This window comes from Babylonia areolata, chromosome 18, assembly GCF_041734735.1.
Source record: "Babylonia areolata isolate BAREFJ2019XMU chromosome 18, ASM4173473v1, whole genome shotgun sequence".
Taxonomy (NCBI): domain Eukaryota; kingdom Metazoa; phylum Mollusca; class Gastropoda; order Neogastropoda; family Buccinidae; genus Babylonia; species Babylonia areolata.
In genome coordinates this window covers 61,396,772-61,410,109 of record NC_134893.1, presented here as the reverse complement: position 1 = coordinate 61,410,109, position 13,338 = coordinate 61,396,772, and the positions used below count along the sequence as shown (strand labels likewise).

At 44.9% G+C, this 13,338-nt stretch overlaps 1 protein-coding gene across 2 annotated transcripts in view; it reads left to right on the top strand.

Moving 5' to 3' along the window:
* Positions 1-13,338, top strand: part of LOC143292974 (uncharacterized) — a 136,724-nt gene that overhangs the window by 55,783 nt on the left and 67,603 nt on the right. For both annotated transcript variants that reach the window (XM_076603701.1, XM_076603702.1), the window contains exon 2: positions 5,470-5,618. In XM_076603701.1, coding sequence (XP_076459816.1) covers positions 5,470-5,618 — 149 coding nt within the window. The remainder of the gene's footprint in view (positions 1-5,469; positions 5,619-13,338) is intronic.

Genomic DNA, 13,338 nt, shown 5'->3' with positions numbered 1-13,338 from the left:
CACATACGCCCATATCTCACACCCCCAACCCCACACACATATATACAAAGATATATATATATATATATATATATATATATATATATATATATATATATATATATACGTTCCAATATCCTGTTGCTCCCACAGGGTAGGCATGCATACACTCACATACCTCATCCTCTACCCCACCTCCCTCCCGCACCCCCACCTCCCCCTCGCACACACGCACACACACACACACACACACACACACACACACACGCACGTGCACAGAACTCTCCTGACACTTGTGTACTCTCGTGCATGCACAAACACACTCAAAAAACACAGACCCACACATGCACACAAACACAAAACATACACACACACGCACAGAGGCTGCCGCTGATTGGCCGCAAGAGGGATGGGAAAAGATCTCTGATGCCAAGAACGTGGCGTCTAGTGTGTTGTTCAGTCTATTGTAGTTGGAAAAGCCCACAGAGACTCTGTTCCGTTTTGAAGAAATTTGCGCAATATTGGTTTGGAAATGATGCCGATATTTGTTTGATTTGCAAAGCATCGTGCTCTACCTTTCATGTTAGACTTACTTGTAAACTTGTATGTAGCAAGCTAAACTGTCCCTAAACAAAACAGCAAGTCCACCACCTAGACCAGTCTCTCTAGGAACAGATTTCAAAGTAAAACCAGGAGGGGTCACATTAACAATATCACATTCATCACCGGTAGGTTTAAGCCATGTCTCAGTTAAAAACACAAAATCATAGTTTCCCTCGATGATCAAGTCACACACTGCATCTGTTTTGTTTCTGCACGACTGGGTGTTAAGACACATTATTTTAAAAGAATCAGAATGTTCTTGGACGGAAATAGTGGTGTCGATCTTGATCAGATTAGCAAGGTTACATTTCCGAGAATGATTGAGTGAAAGAGATGGAACAGACTTACAGTTACTATCGGTGGGCTGGGTAATCCAAACAGGAATTTTCATGCCCTGCTTCCTATGACCTCCTCTGTAAGGACGCTTCTTCCTGGCAGGCTTCCTGACACAGGGCAGGCAACGGAATGAATCCCTAGTCCCTGAAGGCGCCGGCACAATGTGGTGAAGAAAGCGCGTCCGTGATGGCAGGGAGGAAGAAACTGGGGAGGCGCTGGTCGTCGTCAGAGAAGATGAACACTGGTTTTGATAATCCATGATCTGTTCCCGAGAGTAAGCCACGGAATAAACACTGTATTTGTTGGTATCATGTGGGTGCACTTGTGCTGGAAGAGTGCAGGGAAACTGACAAAACGACACATTGACACTGGCAGGCCGTGCGAAGAGATCACTCACAGTGGTTGGCGATCTTGCCATGACACAGAGAAGAGAGAGAGACCGAAGAAATTCTAACGTATTTCTGTAATCCATGGCCAAAATTCGAAGAAAAAGATACCACGGTGTTGTCCAGGTCATGGCTGAGAAGTTGACACCATTCACAATAAAATCTAAGTTAATTAAAAGACTAATAAGTAAAAAAGGGAACGTAGCGTGCACATCAAGCCTGCTAGGCGAATCGTGACAACAACTCATCTCAACATAGGCTGATGACCCTGCGTCTGAAGCTGTCCAAGGATCGCTTCTCCACAGTTATCAACTGCTATGACCCGACGATGACCAACCCTGATGACATCAAAGAAGCTTTCTACGAGGAGCTCAGCCGCACCATTTCAGCGGTAGACAGAAAGGACAGGCTGATCATCCTTGGGGATTTCAGTGCCCGCGTCGGCGTGGACTTCTCGTGGCCAAAAGTCCTAGGACAGCACGGCACTGGCAAGTGCAACTCCAACGGACTGCTTTTGCTCTCACTCTGGCTCTGTGCGCAGCATGGACTGACCATCACCAACACCCTTTTCCAACAAGTGGACAAGTACAAGAACACATGGATGCACCCCACTCCAACCAATAGCACATGCTGGACTATGTGATTGTCCGGCAGAGGGACAGAGGTGATGTTTCTATTGCACGCTGCATGAGAGGAGCAGTCTGTTGGTCGGACCATCGCCAGGTTCGCAGCAAGATGAACATCAGTCGTGCACGCAAGCTCCAATCAGCCAGGCCGAAACCCCCTAGGAAGCTGAACATCCCCACCTCCCTATCACCAAGGACGTGCTGCAGCAGCAAATTCAAGCAGCTCTCCAAGAAATTCCTGCATCAACTGATGTAGAAGAGGTATGGAGTACCTTTAGAGATGCTGTGTACACAGCAGCAGCTGCCACACTCGGCTTTGTACAGAGGAGCCACAAAGACTGGTTTGATGAGAACGACTCTGGAATCTCCAAGCTCCTGAACACACTGCATATACGGCATCAGGATTACATTTCCGATAAAGACTGCCAGAGGAAGGAGAACCAGTTCTTGCAAACCAAGCAACTCGTACAGAAGAGGCTGCGTGAAATGAAGACCACCTGGTGGGAGAGAAAGTCTGAAGAGCTTCAGTCCGCTGCTGATGCTCACGACATGAAAACCTTCCATGATGGTCTCCGAGCTGTGTATGGGCTGAGAGTCACAGGATCAACCCCTGTCCGAGCCTTGGACCAGACCACCCTCCTGACAGACAAGAAAGATATCCTTGCATGCTGGGCAGAGCATTTCAACACCCTCCTCAACAGGGACTCTGATGAGGTAATTGCAGCCCTCCCACAGCTACCAGTCAGTGACTCGCTAGCTGCCCCTCCCACCAAGGCCGAGACCCGGAAGGCCCTGAAGATGACAACGTCAGGAAAAGCAGATGGAATCCAGGCTGACATCTACAAGTATGGAGGCGAGGTGCTGACAGACAAGCTGACTGCCATGTTTCAGTCTATCTGGGAGAGAGGGGAGGTCCCCCAGGATTTCAAGGATGCTTCAATTGTCCACATTTACAAACGGAAGGGAGAAAAAACATCCTGTGATAACCACCGTGGAATCTCTCTGCTCTGCATCGCCGGCAAGATCTTCGCCCGCATCATACTGAACAGACTGGTTGACCATGTCTCCAACACAGTCATCCCTGAAGCACAGTGCGGCTTCCGCTCAGACAGGGGAACATGTGACATGGTGTTTGCCGTAAGCCAGATGCAAGAGAAGTGACATGAGCAGAACAAGGAGCTTCACATGGTCTTTGTAGACCTGACTAAGGCCTTCGACACGGTGAACCGCCGTGGTCTGTGGAAGATCCTCCTAAAGTTCGGCTGCCCAGACAGCCTAATCCAGCTGATTGCATGCAGGCGAGACTACTGACAATACTGACATGTCGGATCCGTTCCCTGTGGTAAATGGAGTGAAGCAGGGCTGCATCCTGGCACCCACACTCTTCTCCATTCTCTTCTCTGCCGTGCTGATTGACGCCTTCCAAGACTGTGACTGGGGCATCTACATTCAGTTTCGCACAGATGGCAAACTTTTCAACTTGTGGCGACTCCATGCCAGGTCCAGGGTGTTTGAGGCACTGTTGAGAGTTCCTCTTCGCCATGAGGACATGCAGTTCATTATGGACAGGTTCTCAACCTCCTGCAGGCGCTTTGGACTCACCATCAGTCTCAGCAAGACCGAGTCCATGTACCAACCAGCTAGCTCACAGAACGCCAGTGCCTCCGCCCCCCTCCCCCACCTGGGCAGCACCCTATGCAGCAACGGAGCCCTTGATGCATAAGTGACCCTGCGCATCGCCAAGGCCAGCTCCGCCTTTGGCAGACTCAACAACAGGCTGTGGAACAACAAAGGCATCAGGTTCAGCGCCAAGATGAAAACCTACAGAGCTGTTGTGCTGACCACCTTGTACTGCTGTGAAACATGGACGACGTATCGCCGTCACATTCAACAACTTGAGCAGTTTCACCAGAGATGCCTACGAAAGATCCTCCGCATAAAGTGGCAAGACAGGGTCTCCAACCTCCAGGCCCTAGAGAGGAGCGGCCTGCCCAGCATCGAAAGCCTGCTGATCCAGTGCCAGCTATGCTGGACAGGACACGTTGTCCGCATGACAGACAGCAGGATCCCGAAGATGCTTTTGTATGGCCAGCTGAAGGAAGGCCACCGTGAACTTGGAAGACCCTGCAAGCGCTTCAAGGACACCTTGAAGACAAACCTCAAAGACTGTGACATAGACGTCGCTTCCTGGAAAACTGATGCCCTTGACCGCTCTCGCTGGAGGATGCTGTGCTCTAGTGGCATAAAAACGTTTGAAAACAAGAGAACGCTGGCCAAATAGGAGAAGTGTGAGCGAAGGAAGCAGGGCTCAACTTCTGGAGACGTTTTCCCTTGCAACACCTGTGGGAAGTGCTGCGCATCCAGAATCGGCCTCTTCTCCCATATGAGGACACACACCGACAGATAAGCCTGCCTGCCTACTCATCCGTCGGACCGACAGGAGACTCCATCATCAGATTTACACAGACTGACCGTGTCAGTTAATCAATATAGTGATTGTATTGATTAATACTAAAATAGATAATACTGATGATAATAATGATCATGACGACAATGATAATAATTATGATTATACTACTGCTACTACAACAACAAATGATAATAATAATAATGATAATAATTACAAGCCGTCATAAACCTTCATATTGCTAAAACAGCAAATACTCGCATCATTAACATCAAACCACACTCGCACCCATCATCATTACCATTCTCGACATCCTGGTAGCTCCATACATCTGTACACACGAATGCGCCCACCACTACCACCTACCGCTTCCCCCCTCCCCTCTCTCCCATCCCCGCCGCCACAGCAATGCGGCAAAAAGCACTTGCTGCCGAGATCTTCTCCGTCGTGTCGGTAACTGCAGAAGTGATTTCAGTGTCATTAGCGTGTGTGTGTGTGTGTGTGTGTGTGTGTGTTCCTTTTCTGAGACCGTTTGCGTATTTGTATTTGCATTACTCTTTTTGTCACAACAGATTTCCCTGTGTGAAATTCGGGCTGCTCTCCCTAGGGAGAGCGCGTCGCTACACTGACAGCGCCATCTTTTCTTTTTTCTTTTTTTTTCTGCGTGCAGTTTTATTTGTTTTACCTGTCGAAGTGGATTTTCTACAGAATTTTGCCAGGGACAACCCTTTTGTTGCCGTGAGTTCTTTTACGTGCGCTAAGTGCATGCTGCACACGAGACCTCGGTTTATCGTCTCATCCGAATGACTAGCGTCCAGACCACCAAAAAGGTCTAGTGGAGGGATATAAAATACCGGCGTCTGAGCCGTGATTCGAACCAGTGAATTCAGATTCTCTCGCTTTCTAGGCGGACGCGTTACCTCTAGGCCATCACTCCACGTGTCTGTATTCTATACTGCTATCTATACAATCTATACTGCTGGTGGTAGTGTTATTTTTGTATTTGTTGTTTCCGTTTCAGTGTCTGTTGTTGCTGCGGTAGCGGTGTCACCACCGTTTGTACTTATTGTTGTTGTTGTTATTTTGTCTAGTGGTTGCCCCATTGTATAATTCTGGCATTCCTTTGGTGTAGGTGTTTTCCAACAGCCCGGCGGAGAACGAACTACAGCGCGGGGACCTGATTCTGGCAATCGGTGGCAGAGACGGCAACGAGCTGACACACAAGCAGGCTCTGGACCTCATTAAACATGGCGGCGGGCAGATCCAACTGGTTGTCCAAAGGTCAGAACCCATTTCGCTATAGGCAGGAACCATCATTTCATCTCCTGGCGGTTTGTGTTAGAACAGTGGAAACACTGTCGCTCGTTTTCTAATAGCGATGCCAATCAGCGTTGAGCAAGTATTTTCAGCGCGCTGATCGCAAGAGCTCGACGCTTTCCGAGCAGACCACCCAACTCTACCACTGTTTACCCAGATCACTGAGAGTGACAATCACATGTTCTGGCTGATCTCGGTGGCAGCAAACATCAGCCACCGGGCCAGATCTTGCTGATCTGTGATGCACTCTGATGTGATGTGTATGAAAACGATATGCGTTTAAATATGAGTCAAATCTTGTTCCCCGAAAGCTGTACTGTCCACATAGCAACTGCCACAGCAATTCCACCGAGGTTTTTGGGTTGACTTGTAACACGTCGCAAATTGTTGCACTGATTCAATCATTTCACACTGTCACACTTATCAGAAAAAGAACGACCCACACGTTGTATTCATTCACTGTTTTCATTGTGCCAAACATTTTGCCTTTCCTTCTTCAGTTCTGTTCAATATACTTTAATTTTCTTTCAAAAGAAATTTGTGCTGTCGTGGGCACACACGAACCAAAGAACGCAAACAACAGAGAAGCTAGTGTATGCTGTTGTATTTTTTGGATTGATACTTATATAGCGCCTATGCTCGGTCGGAGACCAAGCTCTAAGCGCTTTACAAACACGGGGTCATTTACACAACAGGCTGTCTACCTGGGTAGATCCGCCTGACGGCTGCCATTGGGCGCTCATCATTCGTTTCCTGTGTCATTCAATCAGATTTCAGGCACGTATACATACACACTCAGACAGACATGTAATATTTTACGCGTATGACCGTTTTGTTTATTTACCCCGCCATGTAGGCAGCCATACTCCCGTTTTCGAGAGTGTGCATGCTGGGTATGTTCTTGTTTCCATAACCCACTGAACGCTGACATGGATTACAGGATCTTTGACGTGCGTATTTGATCGTCTGCGTGCGTATTTCTCGAAGGGGGCTCAGGCACTGGCAGGTCTGCACATATGTTGACCTGGGAGATAGGAAAATTCTCCACCCTTTACCAACCAGGCGCCACCGAGATTCGAACCCCGGAACCCTCAGATTGAAAGTCCAACGCTTTAACCATTCGGCTATTGCGCCCGTATGTACTTAATAAAATCATGCATTGTTCTAAATATATCCATCTGTCTGACTACCTAACGCCAAGTGTCCTAAAACTCTCTTGGCCGAGAGAGTGGGGATTTCACTTGGGCAAGACACTCAACACTGTAGCCCCGATAGTCGGGAAAGCAGCTGCCTCCTCTGCTGTTCTGATAGTCTTAGTCGGACACGACTGAATATCTTACATCATTGGTGATGCGATCAGTGTATCCGATGCCTAGTATCTTTTGATAACATATCATTTCCATGGCCTGAATTCTTTTCAAATACGCCGTGAGGGTCCATGTCTGGCATACATGCAGGGAAATGGAATGTATCAGTGTTTCAGGGAGATGTTGTCCTTCCATGCTCCCATGTTGGTTTCAATCTGGGCAGTGCTGATGTTGTCTTTGCTACGCTTGAGAGAGTTTCTGTTTGGATCCTTCATTGCTGACGATCCCAGTGTAACTGAACTCCTGGCTTCTGTCCCTGTCATGTATTGTCAAGGTTTCATACAGCCTTTTGACAAGCTTGGTGAGAACTTGCTCACTTCCTGCCAAGCCATCAATGTCATCTGTGAAGCGAAGGTTTCTGATGGTTCTTTCTACATTGCTGACTGTGCTGACATGATCTTCAAGTGCGTCAGTCATGATGCGTTCCAGGATTATGCTTTCTTTCTTCGGTAGCATGCAAGTCCATGGAGCGCCTGGTTTTTACTTATTTTTTCTTCTTTTTTTTTCTTCTTTTTTTCTCTCCTTTTTTTCGTTTTCTTTTTCTTTCCTTCTTCTTTTAGTGCTCAACACGAGGCATTCTTCATTGGCCGAAAAAACAACAACACACACACACAACAAAAACACACACGCGCATACTCATCCACAAACACACACACACACAAGCACCCCCCCCCCTCCACCCTCGCCCCCCACCCCCGAACCCCGCCTCCCCCACCCACACATACTAAGAAAGAAACAAAATACACGAGCCACACACCCAACCTACACCTGGCCACCCTGTCGCTTTTGTGTCTCTTTCTTTCATTCCTCATGATGATCTGTTCTGTGTAGGCGGTTGTTTTATGTGTGTGCTTGCCTGAGTGAGCATGCAAGTGTGTGCGTGCGCAAGTACACCCAGTTGTGTCCGATACAATTGCTGCATTGAGTCTTATTTCGTCCCATGTGAACGTAATCATTATGTATAACGTGTTGACTTAATCAAGCCCTCTGCCACCCCAACTTCTGACTTTCATTTCCCTCTCAAAAATAAACTGTAAAGGAGCAGGTTTCGTTGTTTTTGTAAATACTTATACTCAGTTTCTTCCCAAGTGGTATAATGAAATTGATCTGGATCCAGGGATGTGGGACAGCCTTCACGAGGGCGTTATGTTCTAATATTGTATTAGCTATGTTAAGACTAATCATATTGTGTATTTTATCTATGTTTTAAAGTCTGTTCTCTGTGTGATGCACGATGTGTTTGATTTCTTCAACCCCTTTCCTCTGCAAGGTTTTGGAAGAACAGTATTTTGTTTTTATATGTTATTAATGAATTGTTAAATAGCAGCTGGTCGTGGAAGTTAGTTCTGTCTATATCGTCCAGTTTGTCGATAGTCTTTTTGTCCAAGCAAGTTGATAAAACAGCTTTCCAGAAATCATCGATTCTGTCTAGACTACTTATTTTGTCTGGTTTACAGTTAATATGAAAAATATTTTTGCGTTTTGCAAGTTTCCCAAGGTACCATTTTGGTATCCAACTCCAAGTTTGCTTGTCAGTGGTTTCAAAGAACTTTCCTGCCCATTGATTTATTAAATATTTTATGTGATCTATTCTGTGTAACCAGTTTTCTTCTATAATTTTTGCCTTCTTATCTGATTAAAAAAACCCAAAACAAATCCCAAGAATTTTTATCTTATTCACTTCTGAGACTGGTTTGCCTATTTTTAGTGCCTTAGTTTTCTGTAAATTAAGTTTCAGGCCCGAAAACTTCTAACCAATTAGATATTTCTAATGACAGTGATATCTTCTTTATCTTTTAAGACACAACGTCGGCAGCCATTTGTTTTACTTTGATAGAAGCTGCATATCTCTCTGAAGAAGTAGGTGGTTTTATGCCTTTTATTGCGCTTTTTCTATTCTTAATGGCTAGTAATTCCACAGCCAAGAGGAAGGCAAGAGGTGAGAATGATCAACCTTGTCTGATCCCACATAATACATCGAAGGGCTCGGATATCCATCCGCCGTTGTTAACAGAGCTTGAGCTCCCGTTATTCAAGACATAAACCCTTTTTTTTTAAGTCGGCACCGAAACCAAATACATCAAACACGTGAAGCATAAATTTTCTAGAGATAATAATAATAATAATAATAATGGTACTTATATAGCGCTGAATCTTGTGCATAAACAAATCTAAGCGCTTTCGCACCAGTCATTCTCACGCACGCATAACTCTAAAACTGGAGAAATTAAAGACAAGGAAGAGGCAGGGAAGGGAGGCTATTTTGGGAAGAGGTGGGTTTTAAGGCCAGACTTGAAAGAGCTGAGTGTGGAGACTTGACGAAGTGAAAGAGGAAGTTCATTCCAATTGCAAGGTCCAGAGACAGAGAAAGAACGGCGGCCAACAGTCGATAGTTTGAATCTGGGTATGCGTAAGTGGAGTGGATCCGAAGCTGATCGTAGTGAGCGAGATGGAGTGTAGAGGTGAAGGCAGCCACAGAGATAGGAAGGGGCTGATTTGTGAATACATTTGTAGCATAGAGTGCTGATCTTGTACTTTTTTCGGTGTGAGACAGGGAGCCAGAGATGGAGTCAAAGGATTTAGAGTTGTCGATTGCAAGTAAGCATCCAGCTTTATTTGTTTTATTTGAGTAATTGATATCAACGTCTGTTGTTCTTATGACTGAAGCAATGTTTCTGCCTCGAATGAATCCGACCTGATCATTGTTTACTTGTTTATCTATTACTTTACTAAGTCTCTCTGTTAATACTTTTGCTAATATCTTTTCGTCGGATTTAGTCAGGGTTATGGGTCTCCAGTTGTTTAGTTTGTCTGTGTCTAGGTCTTTGTGGAGCAGAGTAATTATTTCTTGTTTCTGAGTATATGAAAGATCTCATTTGTTAAATGAGTTCGTGAATGAGTCAGAGTATGTGAAAGTTCTCCTTTGTTTAATGAGTCCGTGAATGAGTCAGAGTATGTGAAATTTCTCCTTTGTTTAAGGAGTCCGTGAATGAGTCACTAACTGTCTTACCTATTTTGTTCCGAAAGAAGTTCCAGGATTCTACTGATCCCATCGTTTCCGGGTGCTAAGCCACATTTTAGATTCCTTAAGGTCTTCTATTGATACATTTTCTTCACGTGAGGTTGCTTCGTTTTCATCTAGACGAGGGAACGTTTCGTTTTCAATGAAATCGTTGGGTGCTTCTATTACATTTTCTGTGGCAGTTCTTTGATAATAGATATTTTCTTAGAATTATATTTTTTTCATTTTATGTGCCATTCTGATCAGTTATGGTTTCGTCAGTGTCTTTGCATAATCTAGTGATAATTTTTCTTTTTCCTCTACACTTTTCCCAAGCTACAAAAGTACTTCGTGTTGCGTTCCCCTTCCTCAATCCGTTTTACTCTTGATCTAATCTATGCCCCTTTGATTTGTCCATTCCTGGTGTTTTAGTTTCTGCTTTTGTTGCAATAAATTCTTATTTGCTTCTACATAGCAGGATTTCTAGCGACCTCATACTCGTTTTCTTTTAACTTAGTTGTGTTTGTATTTTCTGGATTTCATTTCATTTATGACAAAATAGTTGATTTCCAAACTCACTGCAGAAGTTTCTAATATCAATTTTACATAATTCCCACTTCACTGTACTTGAGATATTTTCATTGCTGTATTCTTTTATTGAGCTTTCAAAAAGTTCATTCATTCTTTTGATAAATCTTTGGTTCTTTAAGTAGCTGTTGTTGAATTTCCAGTATCCTGGGTCACATATGAATTCTCTAACATTAAGTTCTATGTCTACTGCTTTGTGGTCTGAACTGGGTGCGTGCTGGTATTCGTTAGATACACAAAAGTGCAACATGCCTTTTGACACAAAGCAATAATCAAGTCATCGAGTGATACATGGGTTGGTTCATCTCCAGCTATGTTCTTTTTTCTGTATTACGAAAGGTCCTCCGTGTATCGATCAGTTCTGGTGACTTGGTTAATTCATTAAATTCATTTACTTCTATTTTGCAATGAAGGAGTCGTAAAATAATGTCTAATCGTTATCGAGGACGCAAATGAAATTTCCTAAGAGGAGAAGGCTGGTTTTACTATATTCATCAAGTTTATCTTGTAGTTCTCAGTAAAAAGGTTATTCTGTCAGTCGAGTTATTTGGAGCGTATGCGTTTGCAAAAAAGAAATCATAGCTGTCACTAGTGACTGAGACAACCAGGATTCTGTCCTGTGCCAGTTGCAGATCTCCACCATAATTACTTCTCTTTTACTTTTGTTAGTACCTACGTTATAGAATATTTTCCCTCCTCACTTTTTTTTTTTTTTTTTTTTTCAAAATAGGCACATCGCTTTTTGTTAAATGAGCTTCTTGTAAGCAAATCATGTCGTAATGTGTGTTGTATAGGAAATCAAATATTGTTTCTCTTGTTAGTGTATTTTAGGTCCTCTAACATTGAGCGACGTTCTTCTTATCTTATCCATGTAAAAGGGTTGTCGTTTCTCTTATATTCGCATAGAGCACATTTATAAGAATATCATTCTTATCTATAACAATGATCGCAGTCCCATAAATCATAGCGAGGTCGTCAGGGGGAAGAATCTGGCGGAGCCGAAACATGTCAGTCGCCTACCTCCTCGTTCTCTTGGTCAAAGACTGGCGGGGGACAGACAGACGACCCACCATCGTGCCTGGCCTGTTTGGGGCCAGAGGTCTGCGCGCTGCTGGTCTCCCCTGACTGGCGACGCATAGGTGTCTCCGATCGACGTCGCGGGTTGCTGAGCTGCATGGAAGACCGCAGAGCGGTCTGATGAGCTGTTGGACGCCCTCAGTCCTGTGGAGCATTTTTTGTTTTTGTTTGTTTGTTTGTTTTTACAAGATAAAGTTTTTTCTTCACTCTCTCACTCTACTCTCTTACATCTCTTATCTCTATCGCTTCCGTTCACTTCAGACATTCTTCCGTCATTCATACCCTCCAACCGGGTGCAATAGCCGAGTGGTTAAAGCGTTGGATTTTCAATCTGAGGGTTCGAATCTCGGTTACGGCGCCTGGTGGGTAAAAGGTGGAAAATTTTCCTATCTCCCAGGGTCAACATAAGTGCATACTTGCTAGTGCCTGAACCCCCTTCGTGTGTACACGCACGCAGATCAAATACGCACGTTAAAGATCATGTAATTCATGTCAGCTTTCGGTGGGTTATGGAGACAAGAACATACCCAGCATGCACACCCTCGAAAACGGAGTTTGGCTGCCTACATGGCGGAATAAAATTAAATAAACAAAACGGTCATACACGTAAAACGTTACATGTCTGTCTGAGTGTGTGTGTATGCGTGCCTGAAATCTGATTCCATGACACAGGAAACGAATGATGAGCGCCCAATGGCAGCCGTCAGTCGGCTCCATCCAGGTGGGCAGCCTGTTGTGTAAATGACACCGAGTTTGTAAAGCGTTTACAGCTTGGTCTCCGACGGTGGAAATGCGCTATAAAAGTATTCATATCAAATAAATCGAACCTTTTTCCTTGTCTGCCCTGCAGCAGACATTTATAATAGGGTCCCTACGTTTGTGCCCTGTACGATTACACACCCTACTCGCAACGCCCGTAGTACACTGTGATGCATGGTGGTCTGTCTCCAAGCAATTGGAGCATGTTAATGGGTTTTTTCACCAGTTTTTGGTTTTTTTTATGATAAATCTTGGCGCTGAACACACTGATCTGTAGGAATGGTGATGAGCGCAAACCTCCTCCCTGTAAAAACAAAAAAAACAAAAACGGGTCGATATCTTGTCCGTGTCTCCAGCTCTCTCCATCTTAGAGAGGAGCGCAACTCACAGCCTGCTTTGACTATGGAATGTTCTATTTCAGAATTCGCTACTTAGATCGGAACACTGTCGATCCAGACTTTTGTTGATGGTTTTTCCTTTCCAGTATGGTTTCTGAGGATAAATGGGTTAATGGGAGCACTGTCACGCGCACTCGCAAACCTTGCACCAGGAGTGTCGATCTTGCCTCTTTGGTGTCTGGGTAGGTCCGCTACATTCCCTTGACACTTTGGGCTCCAACGATTGACCCTTGCCCGGCCGTCCTTTCCGCTGCCAGTCAGATCTCGAATACTGTAGGGGGACGATCGGCCGACGCTTTCAGAATGTCTTTGGATCTGAGGAACCCAGGATTCCCTGCGGCCATGACCGAAGTTAAACATTATGGCTCCGAACGCGGCTGACAAACCAAGCAAAAAATTAAAACAAATATTTGCGATTGTAAGGGTAGGGATGAGTATTGCGGGAATGACAATGCCCGAACGAAACAGGTTTGCGATCAACGAAGTGTTGAAAC